The 26,614-nt window shown below is 38.8% G+C and overlaps 1 protein-coding gene across 4 annotated transcripts in view; it reads left to right on the top strand.

Moving 5' to 3' along the window:
• The first annotated feature begins 207 nt into the window (after positions 1-207).
• The window catches only part of NSUN7 (NOP2/Sun RNA methyltransferase family member 7), an 82,508-nt gene continuing 56,101 nt past the window's right edge, over positions 208-26,614 (top strand). Inside the window, exons 1-7 of one of the 4 annotated variants that reach the window (XM_023738916.1) lie at positions 208-363; positions 657-1,049; positions 15,680-15,738; positions 16,117-16,247; positions 21,905-22,057; positions 22,397-22,580; positions 25,534-25,744. In XM_023738916.1, the coding sequence (XP_023594684.1) occupies positions 749-1,049; positions 15,680-15,738; positions 16,117-16,247; positions 21,905-22,057; positions 22,397-22,580; positions 25,534-25,744 (1,039 nt within the window). In that variant the 5' untranslated portion in view covers positions 208-363; positions 657-748. Of the gene's footprint in view, positions 364-449; positions 513-539; positions 1,050-15,679; positions 15,739-16,116; positions 16,248-21,904; positions 22,058-22,396; positions 22,581-25,533; positions 25,745-26,614 lie in introns of those variants that run through there. The other 3 variants (XM_023738918.1, XM_023738917.1, XM_004384681.2) reach the window with 3 other exon arrangements.

The raw sequence follows: 26,614 nt of genomic DNA, 5'->3' as shown, positions 1-26,614 counted from the left end.
ACCCGGGTCGGGGACTGGACTACGCCGAGGGAAGGCGGAAGCCGACCTTTCGGTGGCCCTCGCCCTCCACCCCTCTCCTCCGCCGCGTCCGCGAGGGCGAACTCGCGAGGTCCGGCGAGGCCCCGAGGCGCGCCCTCCCTCCGGAACCACAGCGAACGGAGCAGCGGAGGTCGCGACCCCCCACTGCGACGTACCCGCCGGTGGGAGTGGCTGCATTTGAACGAAACGGCCTCGCGGCTGTCGCCGGCTCCCCGCCGCTCCGGGGCGCCTGAGGGCACTGTACCGGAAACGCGCCTCTGGTGTCCGAAGTGCAGCGGCTGCCTGTCTCCGTCCCCCAAACCCCGGAAACATCCGCCCTCTGGGGTAAGGGAGGATTCGCGGGAGCCGACGAAAGGGCGGGCGGCTGTGGGGCCTCAGACCTGGTGCATTGGGACCTCTGCCCCCAAACTGCAGACTCAGGAGCTTTCTCTCTACCCCTCTTCCTTTTTTGAGTTTGTGGAGGTTTCCTTGAGGCAAGTCTTGCTAGAAGTGTGGGATGCTTGAGTCGGCTAGTAAATGCCACCATCTGCTAGTGTTTAGGGCCACCACGATTGTAGACCACTAAGTGTGATGCTGCAGAAATAGTGATTTACCAGGATAACCTTTTCTTTTCACAGAGACGATGCTTAAGGCGGCAAAGAAAACCATTTCCTGGAACATCTGAGTTTTAATTCAAGCTTAAGTTACTAACGACAATCAAGGGGCAAACATGCTTAACGCCGCAAGTGAACTGGAGTTTTCGAACCAAACAAGTTCTGAGGAAATCTCCCAGCTCTCTTCCCTGGAGCTGTCATCCAGAGAAAAAAGCTCATCATGTTCAGCCGAAAAACCTGGCTACCCCGACTTCATTTACGTTATGGCAGCCAACATTTTTCAGGGTATTCGATTCGAAAAGTCACCAGAGAAGGTCTTAATCAAGTATGGGAATGAACCCCTGCCGTCCTCGCCCGAGTCTGAGGATGAATCCTTCCAGCGTTTATCCTACGAACTGGCTTTCAGTGCCCTGAAGTGTGAGTAGTACCAGTCTTTGAAAATCAGCACTAAAAGAAAGAATGAGAGAATTTGTGGGGTGCAGCCCCCAACCCCCATACACACCGGGTTCTGTTGTATGCGTGTGCATAAAGAACAAAACAACAACAACAACAAAAACCCTGTTGCTGTCTAGTCAATTTCAACTTAGTGACCCTATAGGACAGAGTAGAACTGCCCCACAGGGTTTCCACAGAGCAACTAGTGGACTCCAACTGCTGACTTTTTGGTTAGCAGCCATAGCTCTTAACTACTGTGCCACCAGGACTCCATATCATTGGTAAATTCCAAATGCCAAGGGATTAGGAGAATTCCAGTGAAACAAGCTCTTCAGGCCAGAACTGCTTTTTCACCCCCGGATTTCCCCCTGCCTAGCACAGTGCTTTGTTCTTAGATGGGTGTAATGCTTATCATTGAATTGAAACCTGTTACCCTTGAGTGAACTCTGGCTCACAGCAACCCTGTAGGGACAGAGTAGAACTGCCCCATAGGGTTTCCAAGGAGTGGCTGGTGGATTCGAACTGCCGACCTTTTGGTTAGTAGGCGAACCCTTAACCACTATGCCAGCAGGGCTCTAGATTAAATTGAAGGAGGAAACAATTCGATTCCTTGGGAGAACAGAATTCTTGTTGAAGTATCCAATTATAGTTTCCCTCCCACTGTGTAATTCCATTTCTTCTGTTTACATCTTGTGTTTTATGAATGTTTATGAACTTTCATATATAAAACACCAATAAAGTTAGGGGAAGGAACAGATGGAATAAAAAGAAAAGGTGCAATATAAAAAAAAAATATATCAAAGTTTAATCAGCCAAATTAAGATTATCCAGTTCATAGCCAATAGCTTTAATTTTGGGAGCTGATAATTTTATTCCTCCGAGCTTTTGTAGAATTTCCCTTTTTCTGATTTGCCTCCTGGGTTTGAGGCGAAGGTTTCAGATTCCTTCAATGGGAGTTAATTATCAACTTGAATGTGGAGTTGACTCTAGTAAGGAACCAAAAATTAGTACTATGAGGAAAGCAGTCAAAGAGCCTGGAAACTTTTATTTATTTATTTATTTTTACTAGATGTGAGTATAAAGTCTATAGAGGTTTGTAAATGGACTGAATGTACTTCCAAAAAGAAGTTCCAGAAATTCTTTGGAGTAATTGCATGGCTGAAATGATGAGCATATGGCTTCCTGTCCCTCACCTTGAAAGAGCAACACTTATTTGAATGTATTTCCTTAATATTTCGTTGCATATTCTTTCACATAGAAGGCAGTGAAAAATTAGTCAGTTGAACTAAAATGTTCTATTGATTATTTAGACATGAATAAGTATTTTTGGATGTCTGCAGAGATAATGTAGCTCCAGCTCAACTCTGAAGCCAGGAAATTGTCATCACAGAGAAAAATTTGTGTGATGTCAACCGGCAACTTTTCTTTAGTTTTCATTTCTTTTTTTCTCCTGCTTCTGATTTTTTTTCTCTCTAATCATTTTCCTGCCTCCAATTTAATCTTTCAGATTCCATTTCATCTGCCCCTGTACCTTTAAAAAGTGTAGTTTTACAGATGAACCAAAGTGTTGGATTTAACCAAATTGAGTCAAATGAACATTTTTATGTTTTCTCCTTGCAACAGTGGGCAGCTGTGTTGACTAATTGCTATTTAATATTAATGCCAAAATTCTATTATAGATAATTTGTTTTCCTAATAAAATATTAAAATTTACCTTTAGAAATCAATAATAAAAGCCTGAAATTATTCTATGTGAAATTAATACATTAACTAATTGATCATGTTATAGTGATGTATATAGTAGAGCATCTTTTTTTCCTCTGAGTCCTTATTTCTATTTTATGAAGGGAACTTGTGGCTATTTGATATTTTTAAATGACCCCTGAAAATTCCATTCAGATCAATTATTGTTATAAGGCCTTTACAAACTTGTTTTTCCTTGACATTGTCATTTTTTATAAGTGCAAATTATAAAATAAGATTACTTTGGTTATCTGTTAAAAGTATTGTTTTTCTCCTATATAATAATGTCTTGCTTTAAATTGTCTTCTGAATAATATTTAATTGTTCTTAAGGAATAAAATCAGAATTCCTAAACGCAGTGGGCTTTCCAAGATAGTTACAAGCTTGATATTTTACTTTAAAAATATTGGAGGCTCTTGGGCATTTCACTTTAATCTTCTGTGCTAACAGTGTTCTATCCACACTTTTATATGTACTATTTTGTAAACTTACAACTGATTTATATAGTAAAGGTTCAGGGAATCACGGTTTAGAAAAAAGAAAACCTAGGATTTTTTCTCTGAGGGTCTATAGGTGCAGAAAACCTGAGAAGGTTAGTGCACAAGGTAAAGAGATCCTTGGTGACGGTCCTTTTTTGTTTGTGGGTTTGTAAACAGGTAATTAGATCGTATTACCATCTCTTTTTGAGGAGGAGGAAGGAGAAGAAAAAAATAATAGAGAAAATTTCTTAATCATACAATTGTTAAGTATATCCCTACGGCTGTCTTTTATGTGTTTTTCAGTTTTATTATTTGCTCCTTTGTTGATACTCTTCTTTGTGTAAAAGCTCTTTCAGGGCAGGGAGAGTATTTATCTGATTAACCTTTTTTTGTGTATGTGTGATGTGTTAATTCTTTTTTTTTTGAACATTTTATTGTGCTTTAGGTGAAAGTTTACACAGCAAATTAGTTTCCCATTCAACAATTCATTCACAAATTGTTCTATGACATCTGTTGCTATCCCTACAATGTGTCAGCACTCTCCCCATTTCCGCCCTGCCTTCCGCGTTTCTGGAGCCCTGGTGTCATAGTGGTTTGGAGCTAGGGCTGCTAACCAAAAGGTCGGCAGTTCCAGTCCACCAGCCACTCCTTGAAAACCCTATGGGGCAGTTCTGCTCTGTCCTGTAGGGTCACTATGAGTTGGAATTGACTCAACAGGGTTTCCATCCCTCCAGTTTTCCTATCCCTCCTTGCGTTCTCATCTTTGCTTTTGGACAAGTGTTGTCCATTTGGTTTGGTCTCCTATAGTTGATTCTTTAAAGAAGAATATTCCTCATGGGTGTTATTGTTTATTTGATAGGCCAATCTATTATTTGGCTAAAAAGTGACCTCTGGGAGTGACTTCAGCTCCAGATGATAAGGGTGTTTTAGGGCGATAGTCTTGGGGGTTCCTCCAGTCTCTATCAGTCCAGTAAGTCTGGTCTTCTTTTATGAGTTTGAGTTTTGTTCTATATTTTTATCCTGTTCTTACTGGGACTCTGATTAACCTTATAATCAAAGGGCTCAGTATAGTGTTTTTTGAAATTAAGACTACTACTAGTCCTGCTTTACTGAATAACCCTAAGGTTAACTTTCTGCTAAAGAAATAGAATTACTAATGAAGGGTAGTCTGTTAATTGTGACCACTGTCAAAGTATTGTAGTACTAGCAGCTAGTTTATATTTTCAAAGAATCTCTGGCTGTCTCAAGGGATACTAAATATTAAAAAAGAAAAACATTGGCAAAATAATTTCGTAAAAAATGAGTAAATAACAAACAACAACAACAACAAAAAAAAACTTGAAGAAAGAGCTGTCCTTGAAATTGCTAATCTTCTTTTTGGCTTAATTCTTTCTTCAACCTCTCTAGATACATATAGTAGTTGGTGAACTTTCACTCCCAGGAATGGCTGTGCCATTAACATGGTCATTTCAGAATCATCTAATCTGTCAGTAAAAAAAACTAGTAAATGCTTAATGTATGGTTTGGTTATGACTTTTGGAATTAGTAATTGCAGCCAACACCACCTTCAGGTTCAGTGATTCATTAAAAGAACTCATAGAACTCAGCAAAGTTGTTAAACTCATGGTTACAGTTTATTACAGTGAAACAATACAGATTAAAATCAGCAATGTAAAAAGGTGCGTGGGGCAGCATCCAGGAGAGACCAGGTACAAGCTTCTATTCAGTCTCTCAGTGGAGTCTTATGGACAGTGCTTAATTCTCCCAGCAATGATGCATGACAACATGCACGAAGTATTGCCAATCAGGGAAGGTCACTCGAACTTTTGGTGTCTAAGGTTTTTACTGAGGGTCGGTCACGTAGATAAGGAGCACCCACTTGGCTGACCTTAGTTACTCACTCTACAGCTTCTCCACAGGTCAAGCTGATAACCTTGTGGCGTAAGGCCCCCACCATAAATCACATTGTTAGCATGTACTGTCTAGCATGGTGCAAGGCCCCAGGTAAACAAAGACACTGTTATCAGGCATGATATTCCAAGGACTTAGAGGTTATCTCCAAGGAAATGGTCAAGGGCCAAACCTTTCTTTGCAATGTGCAGGGTTTGGATACTCCAGATGTGCTGAACCTCTTGACTTCTGGTTGTCACTTAAGAGGTTAAAGAATTCTCTTGAGTGACAATAACAATTTCCACTTGGGATATCTCTCCTTACAATTTAGAAAGTACCACTAAGCATAAAGTCTAGACTATTCTAAGGCTCACCTCATTTGTTTTTGTTCTCTCAGGGATCAAGGTTCTGTGTGGCTTCTTGTCCAGTGTCCAAAAACCTTTGCCTCATATATTTGCTCTAGTTTTCTAGTGATTTATAGAAGGAGGAAAAGTCTGATCCAAGATGTTCTATCATGGGTATATATTACATTTAAAAAATATTACTCTACCTCCATGTGGAATGGATTATGGGGGGGTAAGCTTTATAGGCTACCTACCACCTGTCTGTCAGTTTGTCGTACTATGGTGACTTGTGTGTTGCTCTGACAGATTAAGACAGACTAGGAAGAAAGGCCAGGTCATGTACTTCTGAAATTAGCCAATGCAAACCCTGTGGATCACAACAGAATATTGTCTGATATAGTGCTGGAAGATGAGCCCCTTAGGTTGGAAACTCATTGCTGTCAAGTTGATTCCCACTCATAGTGACTGTCTTGGTTATCTAGTGCTGCTGTAACAGAAATACCACAAATGGATGGATTTAACAAACAGATGTTTATTCTCTCACAGTCTAGTAGGCTACAAGTCCAAGTTTATGGCGTCATCTCCAAGGGAAGACTTTCTTTCTCTGTGGGCTCTGGAGGAAGGTCCTTCTCATCAGTCTTCCACTGGTCTAGGAGCTTCTCCATGTAGGAACCATGGGTCCAAAGGACGTGCTCTGCTCCTGGCACTGCTTTCTTGCTGGTATGAGGTCCCCCCTCTCTGCTCGCTTCCCTTTCCTTTTATCTCTTGTAAGATAAAAGGTGGTATAGGCCACACCTTGGGGAAATTCCCTTTACACTGAAGCAGGGATGTCACCTTAGTAAAGGTGTTACAATCCCACCCTAATGCTCTTTAACATGATCTAATCTTGCTTCATTAACCATAGAGAGATTTGGATTTACAACACTTAGGAAAATTACAATCGCAAAATGGAGGACAGCCACACAATACTGGGAATCATGGCCTAACTGAGTTGACACATATTTTGGGGGGAAACAATTCAATCCATGACAGTGACCTTGTAGGACAGAGTAGAACTGCCCCATAGGGTTTCCAAGGAACAGCTGGTGGATTCAAACTGCCAGCTTTTTAGTTAGCAGCTGAGCTCTTAACCACTGCACCACCGGGACTCCTAAGTTGGAAGGCACTCAAAATACACAGTGGCCGCAACAAGTGACTTGAGCATGTTAATGATCATAAAGATAGTGCAGGTCTGGGCAACACTTCGTTTTGTTGTACATGGGGTCGCCATGAGCTGAAGCTGACTCAGTGGCAACTAACAGCAAGTTATAGGTTAGGGAAACCAATGAGGAGGCTATCTCAGTGGTCCAAGTGACCAATTATATTGATTTAGATTTGGATGGTAGTAGTGGAAATGTAAAGTGGATAGATTCAGCATATGGTTTTGATATAGTATGAGTGCAGGGGAGGGGGAAGAAAGAATCAAGGATGATATCTAGATAGATGGTAGTACCTTAAATGTAATGTGGAAGACTTCAGGATGAATAGTCTTGAGGTTGTTTGGAAGGGTAGACTCAAGAAATTTTTTTTTTTTTTGGTCGTGTTAAGTTTGAGATGACTATTAGATGTTGTCATGGATTGAATTGTGTCCCCCCAAAAATGTGTGCATCAATTTGGCTGGGCCATGATTCCCAGTCTTGTGTGATTGTCCACCATTTTGTCATCTTATGTGATTTTCCTGTGTATTGTAAATCCTGCCTCTGTGATGTTCATGAAGGGGGAATGGGTGGTGGTTGTGTTGATGAGGCAGGACTCAATCTACAGGATTGGATTGTGTCTTGAGCCAATTTCTTTTGGGATACAAAAAGAGAGAAGCAAGCAGAGAGATAGGGGGACCTCATACCACCAAGAAAGCAGTGCCAAGAGCAGAGCACATCCTTTGGACCCGGGGTTCCTGCACAGAGAAGCTCCTAATCCAGGGGAAGATTGATGAGAAGGATCTTCCTCTAGAGCCAACAGAGAGAGAAAGCCTTCTCCGGGAGCTGATGCCCTGAATTTGAACTTCTAGCGTACTTTACTGTAAGGAAATAAATTTCTCTTTGTTAAAGCCATCCACTTGTGGTATTTCTGTTCCAGCAGAACTCGATGCCTGAGACAGATGTCGAAGTAGAAATGTTGACTGGTAATCCAATACAGGAGTCTTGACTTCAGGAGAGTGATTGTACCGAAGGTGTAATTTTGAAACCATCTGCATGTAGATGGCATTTAACACCATGGAACTGGTTTAACTTAACCTAAGAAGAGAGGGTTGTTAGGGAAGAAAATGGTGCTTTTTGGTCATCCAGAGCAGGTAGATCCAGCAAAGAAAACTGAAAAGAGGTAGCTAGTAAGATAGACCCCAACGTGTCTGTCAGTTTGTCGTACTGTGTGGGCTTGCTTGTTGCTGTGATGCTAGAAGCTATGCTACCGATATTCAAATACCAGCAGGGTCACCCATGGTGGACAGGTTTCAGCTGAGCTTCCAGACTAAGATAGACTAGGAAGAAGGGCCTGGGGGTCTACTTCTGAAAAGAATTAGCCAGTGAAAACCTTTTGAGTAGCAGCAGAATGTTAGTCTGATATAATGTTGGAAGATGAGCCCTCAGGTTGGACGGTAATCAAAATACAACTGGGGAAGAGCTGCCTCCTCAAAGTAGACTTGACCTTAATGACGTGGATGGAGTCAAGTTTTCAGGACATTCATTTGCAGATGTGGCATTACTCAAAATGAGAAGAAACAGCTGCAAACATCCATTAATAATCAGAATATGGAACGTACAAAGTTTGAATCCAGGAAAATTGGAAATTGTCAAAAATGAAATGGAACGCACAAACATCAATATCCTAGGCGTTAGTGAGCTGAAATGGACTGTATTGGCCATTTTGAATTGGAAAATCAGATGGTCTTCTATGCCAGGAATGAATGGCATTGCATTCATCCTCAGAACATTTCAACATCTGTCCTGAAGTACAGTGCTGTCAGTGATAGGATAATATCCATATGCCTGCAAGGAAGACCAGTTAATATGACTATTATTCAAATTTATGCACCAACCACTGAGGCCAAAGATGAAGAAGTTGAAGACTTTTACCAACTTCTGCAGTCTGAAATTGATCTAACATGCTATCAGGATGCATTGATAATTATTGGTGATTAGAATGCGAAGTTAGAGATGAAGAAGGATTGGTAGTTGGAAAATATGGCCTTGATGATAGAAACGATGCTGGAGATCGCATGATAGAATTTTGCAAGAACAACTTCTTTATTGCAGATACCTTTATCACTAACATAAACAGCGACTATCACGTGGACCTCACTCAATGGAATACACAGGAATCAAATCGACTACATCTGTGGAAAGAGACAATGGAGAAGCTCAATATCATCAATCAGAACAAGGCCAGGGGCCGACTGTGGAACAGACCATCAATTGCTCATATGCAAGATCAAGTTGAAACTGAAGAAAATTAGAACAAGTCCAAGAGAGCCAAAGTATGACCTTGCGCATATCCCATCTGAATTTAGAGACATCTCAAGAATAGATTTGACACTTTGAACACTAATGACCAAAGACCAGACGAGTTGTGGAATGACATAAAAGGACATCATACATGAAGAAAGAAAAAGGTCATTACATGGACAGGAAAGAAAGAAAAGACCAAAATGGATGTCAGAAGAGACTCTGAAACTTGCTCTTGAACTTCGAGTAGCTAAAGCGAAAGGAAGAAGTGATAAAGTAAAAGAGCCGAATAGAAGATGTCAAAGGGCGGCTTGAGAAGACAGAGTAAAGTATTATAATGACATGTGCAAAGGCATGGAGGTAGAAAACCAGAAGGGAAGAACGCACTCAGCATTTCTCAAGCTGAAAAAACTGAAGAAAAAATTCAAGCCTCGAGTTGCAATATTGAAGGATTCTACAGGGAAAATATTAAAGGACACAGGAACCATTAAAAGAAGGTGGAAGGAATACACAGAGTCATTATACCAAAAGGAATTGGTCCAATGTTCAGCCATTTCAGGAGGTAGCATATGATCAGGAACTGATGGTACTGAAGGAAGAAGTCCAAGCTGCACTGAAGGCACTGGCAAAAAAACGAGGCTCCAGGAATTGACAGAATACTAACTGAGATGTTTCAACAAGTGGATGCAGCACTGGAAGTGCTCACTCGTCTATGCCAAGAAATTTGGAAGACAGCTACCTGGCCAACCGACTGGAAGAGATCCGTTTTTATGACTGGAAAAGATCTGTTTTTATGCCTATTCCCAAGAAAGGTGATCCAACTGAATGCAGAAATTATCAAACAATATCATTAATATCATACACAAATAAAATTTTGCTGAAGATCATTCAAAAGCGGCTACAGCAGTATATCGACAGGGAACTGCTAGAAATTCAAGCTGGATTCAGAAGAGGATGTGGAACCAGGGATATCATTGCTGATGTCAGATGGATCCTGGCTGAAAGCAGAGAATACTGGAAAGATGTTTACTTGGTGTTTTATTGACTATGCAAAGGCATTCGACTGTGTGGATCATAACAAATTATGGCTAACGTTGTGAAGAATGGGAATTCCAGAACACTTAATTGTGCTCATGAGGAACCTATACATAGATCAAGAGGCAGTCATTTGAACAGAACAAAGGGATGCTGTGTGGTTTAAAGTCAGGAAGGTGTGTGTCAGGGTTGTATCCTTTCACCATACTTAATCTGTATGCTGAACAAATAATCTGAAAAGCTGGACTACATGAAGAAGAATGGGCCATCAGGGTTGGAGGAAGACTCATTAACAATGTGCAGATGACACAACCTTGCTTGCTGAAAGTGAGGAGGACTTGAAGCACTTAATGATGAAGATCAAAGACCACAGCCTTCAGTATGGATTACACCTCACAATAAAGAAAACAAAAATCCTCACAACTGGACCAATAAGCAGCATCATGTTAAACGGAGAAAAGATTGAAGTTGTCAAGGATTTCATTTTACTTGTATCCACAGTCAACACCCATGAAAGCATCAGTCAAGAAAACAATCAGATTTGCAGTGGGCAGATCTGCTGCAAAAGACCTCTCTGAAGTGTTGAAAAGCAAAGATGTCACCTTGAAGACTAAGGTGCACCTGACCCAAGCCATGCTGTTTTCAGTTGCCTCATATGCATGCGAAAGCTGGATGATGAATAAGGAAGACCAAAGAAGGCTTTGAATTGTGGTTTTGTCAAAGAATATTGAATATACCGTGGACTGCCAAAAGAATGAACAAATCTGTCTTGGAAGAAGTACAACCAGAATGCTCCAGAGAAGCAAGGATGGTGAGACTGCGTCTCACATACTTTAGACATGTTATCAGGAGGGATCAGTCCTTGGAGAAGGACATCATGCTTGGTAGAGGTCCAGCAAAAAAGAGGAAGACCCTCAACAAGATGGACTGACACAGTGGCTGCAACAGTAGGCTCAAGCATAACAACGATTGTGAGGATGGCGCAGGACTGGGCAGTGTTTTGTTCTGTTTTACATAAGGTCACTATGAGTCAGAACCGACTCTACGGCACATAACAACAACAACAAAGTAAGGTAGAAAAACTGGTAGAGTGTGGTGTCACAGAAATCTGAGAAGAGAAGGGCTTGCACTCATTGGCTGAAGTGATCCTGAGAAAATCACGCACCGTTGAACCTTCGGGAAGCTTTTAAGCATTTTATATGTATCAGAGAAGGGGGAAATTATTTTTCCTGGAGCCCTGGTGGCACAGTGGTTAAGAGCTCAGCTGCTAACCAAAAGGTCAGCAGTTCGAATCCACCAGCCGATCCTTGGGAAACCCTGTGGGGCAGTTCTACTCTGTCCTGTAGGGTTGCTATGAGTCGGAATCGACTCGATGGCAATGGGTTTGATTTTTTTTTTTATAGGAATTTTGTAAGTGAAGTTTTCTTTTTTAATAGCATTAAGCATGTAGCTCTAAAATTTAGCTGTCACTGAGTAAAACCAGTTTTTGATCACCTCTCACTTTGTCTACCTTTTCCTGTGTGCACTTCTTAAACATTCTTGCCACCTTTGTCAGCTACTGTCAGGAAAGCAAAGCGTGAAACCATTCCAGCAAATTTGAAAATTATTAATGTGCATCGCTGAATACATGATCTTTGTCTTGGTTGGGTCAAGGCATCTATATGCCTGGGGAAGATTACAATTTTGTTATATAGAAATGCAAATTGATAGAACTAGGCTCCTGAGGTGAGAGTATCTTACAACAGGTTTGAAAGCCAGGCTTGCGACAAAAGAAATGATCTGTGGAATTCGTTTTGCGCCCAATTAAATTATCAAAGGCTGAGACTGGAGAACTCAGATAATAGGGTAATAATAATAGCTTACATTTATTGAGCACTTTAATATCCATCAATCACTGTTCTAAGAAGCTCTTTACATAACAACTCCATGAAGCGGGTACCGTTGTCATTTTTTTTTTCTTTTCAGATGGGAGAATTTAGGCACAGACAGATTTAAGGGACCTGTGTAATGCCTACAGCTAGAAAGGGGAGTAGTCAGAATTCAGATTCAGGTTGTCTGACTCCAGAGCCCAAGCTGTAGCCATCTCTTTCACTTAGGACAGTGAAACTTGGCTGAAGTACTCTGATAAATTGAGATGACTGTTAGATGTCTGAAAAGCTGGACTATGTAAAGGAGAATGTGGCATTGGCATTGGAGGAAGACTTACTAACAACCTGCAATATGCAGATGGCACAGCCTTGCTTGCTGAAAGTGAAGAGGACTTGAAGCACTTACTGATGGAGACCAAAGACTACAGCCTTCAGTATGGATTACACCTCAACAGTAAGAAAACAAAAATCCTGACAACTGGACCAAAAAGCAACATCATGATAAACGGAGAAAAGATTGAAGTTGTCACCGATTTCATTTTACTGGGATTCACAATCAACACCCATGGAAGCAGCAGTCAGAAGATCAAAAGATGCATTGCAGTGGGCAAATCTGCTGCAAAAGACCTCTTTTAAGTATTAAAAAGCAAAGATGGAACTTTGAGAACTAAGGTGCAGCTGACCCAAACCATGGTATTTTGAACTGCCTCATATGCACATGAAAGCGGGAGAATGAATAAGGAAGACCAAAGAAGAATTGATGCCTTTGAATTATGGTGTTGTTAAAGAATACTATATATACCATGGACTGCCAGAAGAATGAACAAATCTGTCTTGGAAGAAGTACAGCTAGAATGCTTCTTAGAAGCAAGGGTGGTGAGACTTTGCCTCATGTACTTTGGACATGTTATCAGGAGGGACCAGTCCCTGGAGAAGGATATCATGCTTGGTAAAGCAGAGGGTCGGTGAAAAAGAAGAAGACCCTCAACGAGATGGATTGATACAGTGGCTGCAACAGCGGGCTCAAACATAGCAACAACCGTGAGGATGGCACAGGACCAGGCAGTGTTTCATCTGTTGTACATGGAATTGTTATAAATTGGAACTGACTTGACGGCACCTAACAATGTTAGATGTCCAAGTAGAAATGTTGAGTAGTTAGTTTGACATAGGAGTCTTGATTTTGGGAGCGTGATCAGCAGTTAAGACATAATTTTGAAATTATCTGCATATGGATGGCAAGATTGGTTATTAAAGTTATGACAGTGAAAATAAGAGTCCACACCTTTCCAGCCGTGAGAAATTGTGGGATGGAGAAAAGCAGAAGCAATCAGATAAATGTACCCTTTAAGGTAGATAAGTAAGGATGTCGCCCCTGTTTACTATTTGTGTTTCTGGAGATCCACCTCAGTATCCACCTCATACCAGTACTGAGCAACCTACATCAGAGAAAACTTGATGGAGAAATATGTCATGAGATGGGCTCTGAGTTTCAGCTTTCCTGATCTACTCTGAGTTCCTTTCTGGCACAGTTAGGTCTCAGGAGGCTTTCATGGAAGTCTCAACTAATCTCAGAGGGGCTAATACGAGGTTAGGCTGAGTCAGCCAGGGAAAGCCACAGGGCTCTAAACAAGGGAGAGAGACTGGACTGTGATTTCATCAACAGCAGAGTTCAGCTGAGAATGCTAGTAAGGCAGGTAGGAATAGGACAAGCAAGGGCCATGACCCGAGAGGCCAGGGAGCCGGAAGGTATTACTCTATAAGGTTTTCTGATTTTCTAGATTTTTCCCTTTCCCCGTAATACACACTGTGCCACCTTTCGCGTTGACACATATCCTGTTGCATTGTTATCAGTGCCATAGCTTCCTCCCATCCAAACAAATAGAGGTTCATATAATGCAAACCTATTCCCAATTAATCAGTCACATTGTACTGAATTCATATTATGCATACTCAATTCATAATATGCTATAGCAGAAATGCCCGTATTTAGTGACTGAATTGCAGAGAATAGTAGAGCAGTGCTGAGAAAATAAATGTAGAAAGATAAAGCCGAAGTGTTTTAATTAAGAGTCTTAGCTTGCAAATAATGGAAGCCATTTTCATTTAGCTTGAACATAAAAGAAAAATTTTCTTATAAAGATACTGAGATACCTCATGGAACTCAAGGGCAAGATTTTAGCCGAGACTCAGGAAGAGAATGAAATCAGGATTTGGAAAGGTATCAGAACTTTATCTCTACTTCTTTATCCTCTGATCTTTTTATCTCTTCTTCTTTCTTAGTATCGGCTTTATTTTTCTCTGCAGATCTGCTTTCTCTGCTTCTGTCATCTATGTGGAAAAAGCCATGCTGTTACACTCCAGCTCTTGAGCTTATATATTACAGTTGTATATTAGTTTCTTCACTCAGACTAATTTCATCTCTAAGTCCCAATTCTAAATTCCCATAAGAGGGAATTTAATTGGCTCAGTGTGGGTCAGGTGCATTCCCTTAATTCCCCATAGCCAATAGAGTGGGATTCTGAATTGCAAACAAACAGGAGGCCAAGCCCTGTAGAATTTCTGGGTGTTGAGGCTGGGCACTGTTGTTCCCAGGGAAGTGGAATTGTTGTAAACTAGAAGTATTCCTTAATATGTGTCTACTGAGGGGATTAAGACTAATTTAAGAGGTGATAGAAGAAGTAATTTTTAGCAAGAAATTGAATGAGAATGTTTTCCTTCTTATGAATATTGTCTGTTTTTTTTGTTTCTGTCACTTTATGTACCAATTTATGTCTTTTCCTTCATTTATTCATAGTTTCAGAGATATAATCTAAGATAACATTTGTTAACATTTTTGACACTTGCAAGGTCTTTCTTTAAGAGGTCCTTGGGTGGCGCAAATGGTTTGCTCTCGGCTAGTAACCAAAAGCTTGGCACTTTGAACCCACCTAGCGGCACTATGGAGGAAAAGACCTGGCAATTTGCTTCCATAAAAATTACAGCCAAGAAAACCCCATGGAACAGTTCTACTCTGTAACACAGAGGGTTGCCATGAGTCAGAATTGACTTGATAGCTTAACAAAACATTGTCTTTAAGAATACATTTCTTGTATAAAATGTAACTGTCTTTATTATAGTGTGTGATTACGTTAAAAAAAAAAAAAAGAGTATACAGACCTCTTCCTTTCTGAAAACCCTATACCCTCACACCAGCCCCAGAATCTGTCTCTGCAAATAATTTTGTTGAACTTTTATGAGGCAGAAATGGAGAGTGGGCAGTGAGGCAGGAGGAAGGGAAAGAATTAGTGAAATAGGCTAAGCATTTCCAAAGAAGGGGTGGAGATAATATGAGATGAAAACCCATGAACAAGTGTTTAGGGGAATTTTTGCAAATGAGAAACTCTGGAGCATTATGAGGTATGAGAAAATTGGGGAGGACAAGAAAAGACATGAGAAGGGTTACTCAACATTATAAATTAGGTCCTCTTTAATGTTTTTTGAAGGATATATGTTAAAAATTGGAATTCCCTTCTTACTCATTTTGACTATTCAAATGATCCTTCCTTGGCTAGGATTCCACATGGAGTCATGAGGGTTATGAGGGTCCAGAGTTCATAAAGATTAAAAGTATTTTGTCAGAGTATTGTAAGTTAAGTCTTTATCAAGAATTGCAATATATTGTAGATATAAAAATAAAAGTATATTATGGCTTTGTTTAAAGTATTTTTGATTCCAAAGCTTTCATTTTGAACTTTGGTATTTTCAGTAACAGACATTTCCCTTGTCTTGCAGATCAAGATATTTTGGAAAGTATATTAATAGACAGTTATATTTTCCCAAGTACCACAATAGTAAGTAGACAACTTTTATATAATTAGCTTGTCTCGTGATTATCATTTGGAAAGTATTTAAAAAGCCTTGAGATTTAAATAATAGCTAGTTTTCTTAATGCTGTGAGACCTCTTCAAAATATTTTCCTAGCTCTTTCCTACTTATAATGCTGACCATGTGTCCTTTCATTTTAATGAACATACCAAAATTATCTTTTTTTGAAAGTTTTGGTTTTTTACTACTCTTTTTCTATTTTGAAGACCTTCCCTGTTTCCAGATCCAACCAGACTATACAAAAATAGTCACATTTCTGCTCCCTTATGAGAAATAATGAAATGGAAAATATTGCTATTAGATGTTGTTTTATATACTTTTCTTTATGTGTTTTCCCCTGGTAGCCAGATCATTTGAGCAGTCTTATTATTGTCATGCTGTATGATTTCCAAGATAGAAAATTTCAAGCTCGTCTCCTTTCTGATAACGAAGACTCCATATCGGAAGTTCAAGAAGTAGAGAACCTTCTTCACAGGTAATTGTAAAAAATGAAAAGGCAGTTTTATATGAAATCAGTATTAGTATTTTCTTTGGTAAAATTGTATACAGTAAAATATGTAGATAAGTGTTAAAAACAGAAAACAAAGTTCATATATTTCTTGAGTCCCTTTAAATACAGTCTTGAACAGTTTTAAAATCAAGTTATTTTTGAAAGCTTCAATTGCAAGATCCAACTTGTAAGTATGTGGGAAGTAAGGAAAAATTGCTAATAACTTTTAGTATTTACATAAAATAAGCTTCAGTTGAAACAGCTATTATTTATTACCTAGCTTTATTTACAAGTCTTTAAGAAAAAATGTAGCAGGTATCAAATGAGAAAATCTCAACAGTAGATAAGAACCCACTATTTTGCCAAATTGGGAAAAAAAAATCTACTTAGTTAGGATCAAACTAACAGGTTTTAAATTTGTTTTCTTTTTATTCTAGATAAAAAGGAAGCCTATCATGGAGATGATAATAGTACCTACCTCAAAGGGTTGTTGGGAAGACTAATTAAACTAATGCATATAAAATACTTAAGTTTAGGGCGAGACATAGTAAATGGTCAATAAATGTTAAGTGCTTCTATTGTTATGACTTTTATGTTGTTGAACTTTAATAGAAAGCACAATATAACAACAACAATCTTGTGAGAAATTTTTTACCTAGTAAATAGTTTGAAACAGTGTTATTAGTATCATGTCTCATTTTATATCTTTATGGGAAATTCAAGCAGTTCACTGAAGATTACCTTTTGGCATTAAGAAAATATTCAATTTATATTTAAAGAGAATCACATTTCTTATGTGTCAAGCATTCATAATACACTCAAAAACTTGAGTAATTTGTTCACTGTTGGGTAGAATTTCTGAAAATTTTGAAGTCATAAAGGAGTAAAACTCATTTTTTTAAAAAATAAATAGAGGGAAAATGGTGTATTAGGATTCTTTTTGCAACTGACAGATCCCAGTTCAAACTAGATGAAGCAAAAAGGAGAATTTATTATAAGGTATCTCATGGAAGAATTGAACATTGAGACTGCAGGAAGGGCAATGATGTGGCCATGTTCTTACCAACTAGAACCCATAACTCAGACATCATCAGGACTCTCAGCTCTAGTCTGCTTTTCTGTGAGCTTTGGCTTTGGTGTTTTCTCTCTCCTTTTTCCTAGAAAGGGAAACTTGGCTGCCAACAATTCAGAAGCTTCCCGTCTTGCAGTGTCAAGCACTAGAAAGACTGGCTTGATTCTTTGTTGCCACATCCAGAAAAAATGACTTGACACCAGTTTGAGTCAAGTGGCCGAAGAGACAGAGTCAGTTAGGGACACCTCTTTATATATTAGTAAATTAATTATATTTATAATTAAATTTAGTTAAACTTCAGTTTTTATTACATGGGCAGTAAGTAAACATTTGAAAACAGAAGTCGTAATAATCACTAACAGTTATAGAATCCCTGCTATATACTAGATTGTAAGCACTTTACGTGGGTTATTTTATTTAGTATTTATAATAATCTTATTAAATATAGTTCCTGTTATTACTTCCACTTGCATAGATGAAAAAACCAAAGATTACAGAGGTTAAGTAATTGGACCAAAGAGCCCACACTTCTAACCACTATGGTCTTTGGCTCATGGTGTATATTAAGTAAAATAAAAGTTTTTTCTGAGGACTAAGTGACATCTGCTTTTGAGCAGAACTAGAGAGTAGCAGCTCATTTTCAGAAAAGAAACTGAGGGTAAAAATAATTTAAAAACTCATCGTATAGAACTGTTGCTGAAACTTTGTTTAGATTGTCTTATTATCTAAACTGTTAGTCTGTTTTTTACTACTTACTGTGTGTCTTATATACTTTGTACATGTTATTCAGGAGGGACCAGTCCCTGGAGAAGGACATCATGCTTGGTAAAGTAGAGGGTCAGCGAAAAAGAGGAAAACCTTCAATGAGATGGATTGACACAGTGGCTGCAACAATGGGCTCAAGCATAACAATGATTGTGAGGATGGCGCAGGACAGTGTTTCGTTCTGTTGTACATAGGGTCCCTATGAGTCGGAATTGACTTGACAGCAGTGAGTTTGGTTTTGGTTTGGTAAAGTAACTGAAAGGAGCCCTGGTGGTGTAGTGATTAAAGCACTCAGCTGCTAACCAAAGGGTCAGTGGTTTGAACCCACGAGCCACTATGCAGGAGAAAGATGTAGCAGTTTGCTTCTGTAAAGATTTACAGCCTTGGAAACCCTATGTGGCAGTTCTTCTCCATCTTATTGAGTCATTATGAGCAGTGGGATTGGTTTGGTTTGGTTTGGTTTGGTTAAAGTAACACTGCTTTTTATTGATGTATCTATTTCTACTGTGATTTATTGTTACCATTCTACTCTGCTGTTAAAAAGGCCCATCTTTTGAAGTCTCTTACCCTCTATTGATGGCCAAGTCTCTCTGACTTCATTCTATCTTTTGTCAGACACTGGGGTAATTACCAGAAAGGAGTCTAGAATTTTTTTTTTTTTAAGTTATTGTCTAGTTAGTGGCAAGTTCTTCCAGTAGAACTTACAGCTCTTGCTGTAAAAGTAATTTTACTTTGGGTGCTGACCCATTTGTTTTGTCTCATTCTCTTCCATGATTCATTCCCAGAGCCTAGAAAAACTGCAAACTAGAAACTGTTCTTCTCTGGAGTTATTTCTTTTCTAAGTTGATTAGCGGGTCATACTCATGAAGAATATAAAAAACCACGTTTTAGAATATTTAATGTCTCTGGATACAAATACTTATATACATGTTGTCATTAGGTGTCCTCCAGTTGGTTCCCACTCATAGTGACCCTGTTTACAACAGAACGAAACACTGCCTGGTCCTGTGCCGTCCTCACAATCATTGCTATGTTTAAGCCAATTGTTGCAGCCACTGTGTCAACCCACCTTGTTAAGGATTTTCCTCTTTTTCACTGACTCTCTGCTTTACCAAGCATGATGTCCTTCTTCAGAGACTGGTTCCTCCTATATACATTGCAACTGATAATAAAATGGCAGTGATGTCTTTGGCAGAATTTTATCTAGGTCTTTGTGTTTCTCCCGTACCTTCTACTCTTCTCATGGCTTTGATATATTTCTGACTACCTAGTCTCAGTTCTTGAATTAATCCATGGATTTGTATTGCTCTGTTGTTGGCTTAATACTTTGGCTGTTTAACTTTCATTGTAGGACTTACAATTTTGTCTATTTCTACTTAACTCACCTTTGCAACCAGATTCCTTTCTCAGGAATTTTCCAGATTTTGTGTTAATCTGTTTTCTATTCACCAGTTTTCAGTTTCTTCTCTTTAGTGTGGTTGGACACCTACACACCTGAGAGCTGACCTTTTGCTGTGCTTTTGGCTCCCAACTTTCTATGTCCAACAGACATTTTTTCCTTTTTACCACTTTCTGTAATTGGGAATAAAAATTTTATTTATTCTCACTTATTTTATGTAAGAAATACAAGGAATGTCTTGGTAAGGAATGTCTTCCTTGTAGTTCTTGCAGGCTTTATGTTTGATAACATTCCCTCCTAGCCAACAAGGCTCTAGTCCCCTGCTCCCCGACACACAGACCCAGCATATAGGCTGTGGCAGTGTGACCTAGCTTAGGTTATCCTTCCAACTTTCTTTAGAAGATTTTCACGTATCCTTTTTTAGTGACTAAGACATCTCAGTCTTTTTCCTCTAGATATCAGAGCACCGTATACAGATGAAGCAACCTCTACTCTCAAACCTTACCAACAGTTTTGTAGTCCAGCTGCAATAGCTTTGCTCTCATCACTTATATTTGTGCTATTATATCTTGGCTCTAAAAGATTTAAATGTAACAGATTGCCTGATAAATTTTATTAGGAATATGGAGATTTGTTTTTATTTACCACTTTCTATAAATGAGAGTGAAAAATTTATTTATTCTCACTTATTTTATGTGGCCTCTTGGTAAGGAATATCTGCCTTGTAGTTCTAGCAGGCTTAATGTTTGATAACCCTTCCTTTTCTTCCCCAAGGACTCCACTGTGCATGTGTGTTCACGTACACTCTCTTGCTCTCATTTTCTCTCATGCACGTATGCATATTCACACATAAACACATTCTTGGTTGGGAGCTTTTCATTCTATTGAGCAGATAAGAAGCTTAAACTAGAGAGATTGTAGGAATAAGGAAAAGAAAGTGGTATTTAACATTGGTGCTAAAAAAAAAAATTAACTGAGATGGTCATATTCTACCCTTGCTCTGCTTCCAACATTATTTGAAGCAACTTAGGTGGGCCTGACACTGATTCCCTGAGAACATCCTCCCCTCTCTGTAGCCACGCTCACCACTCAAGTTGTACTTGACTACTTTTGTGGTATCTCTTCCCCATTTCTCATTCAAGATTGAGATTTATTTAAATTAGATTTCTACTGTGAAAATGCTATGAATATGGTATAAGAGTAAGGCCTGTATTTTCATTTATTAAAAATTTGGGCTGTGAGATCAAGAAAAATCATTGGCGATGCTAAGCAGTTCTTGTTTTTCTTCTTTGTTATTTGAAACTTTGAGGCATGGGGTATCTAGAACTGGGAAGGCCTTCATACAGATTCATGAAACTACCTTAGTTTTTTCAAGACTACCCTGTTATCATCTATGAGGACAATTTTGTTGTTAGCTGCCATCGAGTTGGCCCCTGAGTTACGGTGACCCCATGCACAAGGGACTAAATGCTGCCCCGTCCTGTGCCATCCCCATGATCAGTTGTGGATCAGACCATTATAATCCATAGGATTTTCAGAAGATCATCAGACCTTTCTTCTTACTCCATCTTAGGCTAGAAGCTCCACTGAAACCTGTTCAGCACCATAACAACACATAAGCCTCCGCTGGCAGATGGATGGTGGCTACTCAGGAGGTGCATTGGCTGGGAATCGAACCTGGGTCTCACACATACCCGTTGCCGTTGCCGTCGAGTCGATTCCAACTCCTAGTGACCCTATAGGACAGAGTAGAACTGCCCCATAGAGTTTCCAGGGAGTGCCTGGTGGATTCGAACTGCCGACCGTTTAGTTAGCAGCCATAACTCTTAACAACTATGTCACCAGGGTTTCCATCTCACACACAGAAGGCAAGAATTCTACCACTGAACCACCAATAACTAGCTTTTAATGTGTGCCTGCTATGTACCAGACACTGTGCTAAGTATTTTATACATATGATTGTTAATCACTACGTTAATAGCAAAGTTGGCCAAGTTTTACAGATGAGAAAGCTGAGGTTAAGAGAGGAGATTAAGTAACATACCTGAGGTCACACAGCTAGTAAATGATAGGATCTAAATTTAATTCCAGGTTTGTCTGATTCTAAATCCTTCACCTTTTCCACTACATAAAATTTGTCTTTCAACCAGCAGTTGATATGAATATCTGTGATGAGGCACAACTATACAGGGGCAGCAAAAACAGGAGAAAGGATACAAGATACAAGATTATTGGATTTCTGTTTTCAAATATGGCAGATTTTTATTTTATACCTCAAAAATTTGTAATCAAATTAGAGAAGAATTTGTTAAAATTCTGAATGTAAATTGTTAACATTTCTAGTAAGAAAGTTAATAATCTTGCTTCAAATGTAAGAGTCACCAACAATGGATTTTCTATCTCTAGTTTTAAGACAAAATTGGCTGCATCATTGGCAAGATGTCGAATCAAACACGATGCTCTTTCAATTTACCACATTCTACCAGAAACAGTTAGAAAACAGGAACTAAGGGCCTCCACTTTGCCACTTTATGCTTGGGTAAATACTTGCAAAGTCAGGTAAGAGTTTTAAACAAATCTCTTATATTTCAAGTCTCCAGCCTTCCAAAATAATGTGATAAGAAATATTACCTTTTTGGAGGGGTGAGGTGGAGGTGGTGGTCGTTGGGGGAATTATAGTTTAGTTCAGGATCTTATTATGAAATTCCCAAAGGTAATTACATAAACATGTTAATTTTGCTGTCTCTAATTGCCTTTTAATTTACTGTTGGCAAAATTATAAGTTCCTTTTGATATAGTATATGCAGTTGAGATTTTTCTTTATTGCAGGAAAAAGATATTAGTATTAAACATATTCTAGTGTATTTTTAATTCCAAACTAATATTGTATATTTACAGCCCTGAAGAAGTTTATAGTAATTTGAAGAAAAAAGGCTATCATAAAGTCAAATCTGTATTGCATATTGATGATAAAGTCTTTGCTGTGGACAAACATTGCTATGATGTCTTAATTTTCCCATCTCATCTTAAAAATGATCTTCTAAGTATAGATCTTTTCAAGGATTATAAACTTATATTTCAGGTAAACTAACATTACTTTCATTGTGAGTCTTATCTAACAATCCTACTTAGTCAAAGAATTCCTCCGCCTAAAAATAAAACCTAACATTATTTCTACTTTTTATGGGTTATCAGGGAGGTGTATAAGGCCTAATTGTCACCTTGAATAAAATTAATCAAAAGGTCAGCAGTTCAACAGAGAAATAAGAGCTGTCACATGAATAGATATATGCACACACATGTTCATTGCAGCACTGTTCACAATAGCAAAAAGATAGAAACAACCTAGGTGCCCATCAACAGATGAATGGATAAACAAATTATGGTATATCCACACAATGGAATACTACGAAACAATAAAGAACAACGATGAAGCCGTGAAACATAACATGTAGGAATCTGGAGGGCATTATGCTGAGTGAATTTAGTCAGTCACAGAAGGACAAATATTGTATAAGACCACTATTATAAGAACTCAAGAAAACGTTTAAACATAGAAGACAACATTCTTTGATGGTTACGAGGGTGGGGAGGGAAGGTGAGGTTTTTTTCACTAACTAGATAGTAGAGAAGAATTATCTTAGGTGAAGGGAAGGACAGCACCCACTACAGGGGAAGTCAGCACAGCTGGACTAAACCAAAGCTAAGAAGTTTCCTGAATACAACCAAATACTTCAAGGGACAGAGTAGCAGAGGCGGGAGTCTGGGGACCATGCTTTCAGGGGACATCTAGGTCAATTGGCATAACAAAGCTTATTAAGAAAATGTTCTGCATCTTACTTTGGTGAATGGTGTCTGGGATCTTAAAAGCTTGCAAGCAGCCGTCTAAGATGCATCAATTGGTCCCAGCCACCTGGAGTAAAGGAGAAGGAAGAACACCAAAGCCACAAGGACAGTATTAGCCCAGGAGACAGAAAGGGCCACATAAACCAGATACTTCATCAGCCTGAGACCAGAGGAACTGGATGGTGCCTGGCTACCACCAATGACCACCCTGACAGGGAACACAACAGAGTCCCTTACGGAGCAGGAGAAAGGTGGGGTGCAGAACACAAATTCTAGTAAAAAGACCAGACTTAATGGTCTGACAGAGACTGGAGGAATCCCGGAAAGCATGGCCCCTGGACTCTGTCAGCCCAGAACTAAAACAATTTCCAAGGCCAACTCTTCAAACAAAGATTGGTCTAGACTGTGGGACATAAAATGATACTCGTGAAGAGTGTGCTTCTTAGCTGAAGTAGATACATGAAACTAAATGGGCAGCTTCTGTCTGGAATTGAGATGAGAAGGCAGACAGGGTTAGGAGCTGGTTGAACGGACATGGGAAATCATGGGTGGAAAAGTGGAGTGTGCTGTCACAGGATAGGGAGAGCAATTAGGGTCACATAACAATGTATGTATACATTTCTGTATGAGAGACTAACTTGAAATGTAGACTTTCACTTAAACTACAACAATAAACAAACAAAAAAAAAGGTCAGCAGTTTGAATCCACCAGCCACTCTTTGGAAACCCTATGGTGCAGTTCTTGTTTGTTGTATAGGATCACTATGAGTTGGAATTGACTTGATGGCAGTGGGTTTGTTTGTTTGTTTGTTTTTTACACTCAGTGCTTATATTATACATTGGCATCTTTATTCCATGTGAAGTTGTAAAGAACATATTTTTTTCCTCAGACTCCATAGATTGGAAGAACTTATATTGCTGGCAGCTGAAAGGCTGTATTTTTCTCTCCTAAGGGAGAATTCAAGAGAAAGTACAATGACACTTTTTCTTCCCTCCATTTCTGGGGAAGATACATTGCTAGTGCCATCCTGTATAGGAAAAAGCGATGTATAATACTTTCCCATACTCTCTTTAATAGTCTTAAGAGCTTTGATTTATAAGAGGTATATAATAGCTAGATCCCTGGGTTGTACAAACAGTTTGCAGTCGACTACTAACTGTAAGGTTGGTGGTTCAAACCCACCCAGTGGTGTCACAGAAGAAAGTCCTGGAATTCTGCTTCCATAGAATGTTATAGCCAAGAAAACCTCTGGAGCAGTTCTAGTCTGTAACACAGGAGGTTGCCGTGAGTCAGAACTGACTTGACAGCAGCAGGCTTGGTTTTTTACACAGTGAAACCTATGAGAGCCAGAACTTGACGAGACTGCCTTGTTTTTCCGGGTCTTGCAAGTTTTCCGCCTTTGACAAGGTGCAGTCTTACCACTTTTCTATCACTCTCTATTAGTGGGAAATATTTGAGTTTTCCTTCTCTGACAGATTTCCATGTTACACAGGTTCCGGCTTCACAGGTTTTAGTGTATAATGGTTACCGATGCAAGGTATAATATGGGTTCAATAGAATAAAAAATAAAAGGTCTAAAAACTTAGGTTAAATTCATTTTCTGTCTTTAGATTCCAATACTTGTCTCAGATTCACCTTGGTCTTCCTTACTATCGTATTCTTGGGCAGAATCTCTTGACCTTTTTTGTAGTGACACCATATCAAACACTGAGATCAACTGCAGAAATCCAATCTGTCAAAATCTCTTTTATAAGCTTCTCAAACTTATTACTTTTAATCTCTGTGAGCTAGCAGCAATTTAAATGACAATGTAATGGGAAGAAAGAATGGCAGTAGTAGATAAATGGATTTTCATGAAGGGGTAAGAATAGGAGCTAAGACAGGACATCACTAATCTAGTAGTCACATCTTTGTGATTTTTGATTTTGGGATTGCTTTATCACTATATGAAAGTTAAATGATAATAGTCATAATCTAGGCTAAACAAAATTATAGTTTTTTCTTTAAATACATATATTATCTTTATTCATTTTTTATTTACACATATATTCAGATGTTTTAAACTAAATGGATTGGGTATCTCTTCAAGATTCCTACCAAGTATTTTCTTTTTTTCTAAGACAAAAAGAAGTTAGTTTATGCCTTTAGTCATACCCTTTGAAATTCTAATCACACCATTATCTTGTAGGACAAATCTCGAAGTCTTGCTGTCCATTCGGTAAAGGCTTTATTGAATATGGATGATGACATCTTAATGGTCAATACAGGTTCTTGGTACACAGTTGCCCATATGTCAGTCTTAACAAATAATAACACCTCAAAAATATTTGTTTGTGGAGTAGAATCACAAGCTAAGGATCCTGACCTGAAAAACCTTTTCACAAAAATGGGATGTAAAAGTACGTACAAATATTTGTTTGGTAATTATAGTTCTACATTTTTTTTGTAAAGTAAAAACTATATATATGAACTATACTCTTAAAATCCTCACTAATCCATATTATACCAGGCTGTTCTTTTCACTTATTTTTGGTTAAACAACTGCAGGTTAAATTAGTGAATGTATTGGTACTTTGGTATAGTGCTTGACATTTAGCTACTATATCATTTGAGGCTCAAACAACAAATAGCTAAAGTAGGTGGTAGAAATTATCATTAAATAAATAAAGGCACAGTCACAGAAGTGCTTGAGAGGCAAGGATAATATCTAGGACTACGAACTAAGTCCCTTAGCCTTCTTGTTTCTTAATAATTTTTCCATTGGCTCACGCAGTGGATAGAGATCACATTTTAGTATAGGTTCAATGAGGGTGAGAAACTGAGTAGAACTTTTGACAGGTTCACAAGGTTAGGGAGACAAAAAGTAGAATTCAGGGCTTGACCAGAAATAGCCTGGTAAACACCCAGGATTTCACTTAGGGGCACAGAAAGAGTATATCCTGTGTAGAGATAAATTCTCCAATGGAGTAAAGCCCAGATTTCAGTCATCTGAATTCCTAATTGGATTAAAGTGATCTGGGATTGCTAGTAAATGATCTCTGGAAGACGATACATCATCCTAGGTCTCAAATTATCTCCTAAAATTTTTCAAATACTATGTCTGGCACTCAGTAAAAAATAATGAGGCAAACAAGAAGAAAAGACATGACTGAAAATCAAGACAAAAATACAACACTAAAATACTACACTGAAAACACACCTACAAAGAATCCAGATACTGGAGATAATAGACATCAGTTTGACGTGTCAACTTGGCTTGGCTATGTTGT

This window comes from Trichechus manatus, unplaced genomic scaffold (assembly GCF_000243295.1).
Source record: "Trichechus manatus latirostris isolate Lorelei unplaced genomic scaffold, TriManLat1.0 scaffold00126, whole genome shotgun sequence".
NCBI lineage: Eukaryota > Metazoa > Chordata > Mammalia > Sirenia > Trichechidae > Trichechus > Trichechus manatus.
This window is presented reverse-complemented; position numbering and strand designations above follow the sequence as displayed.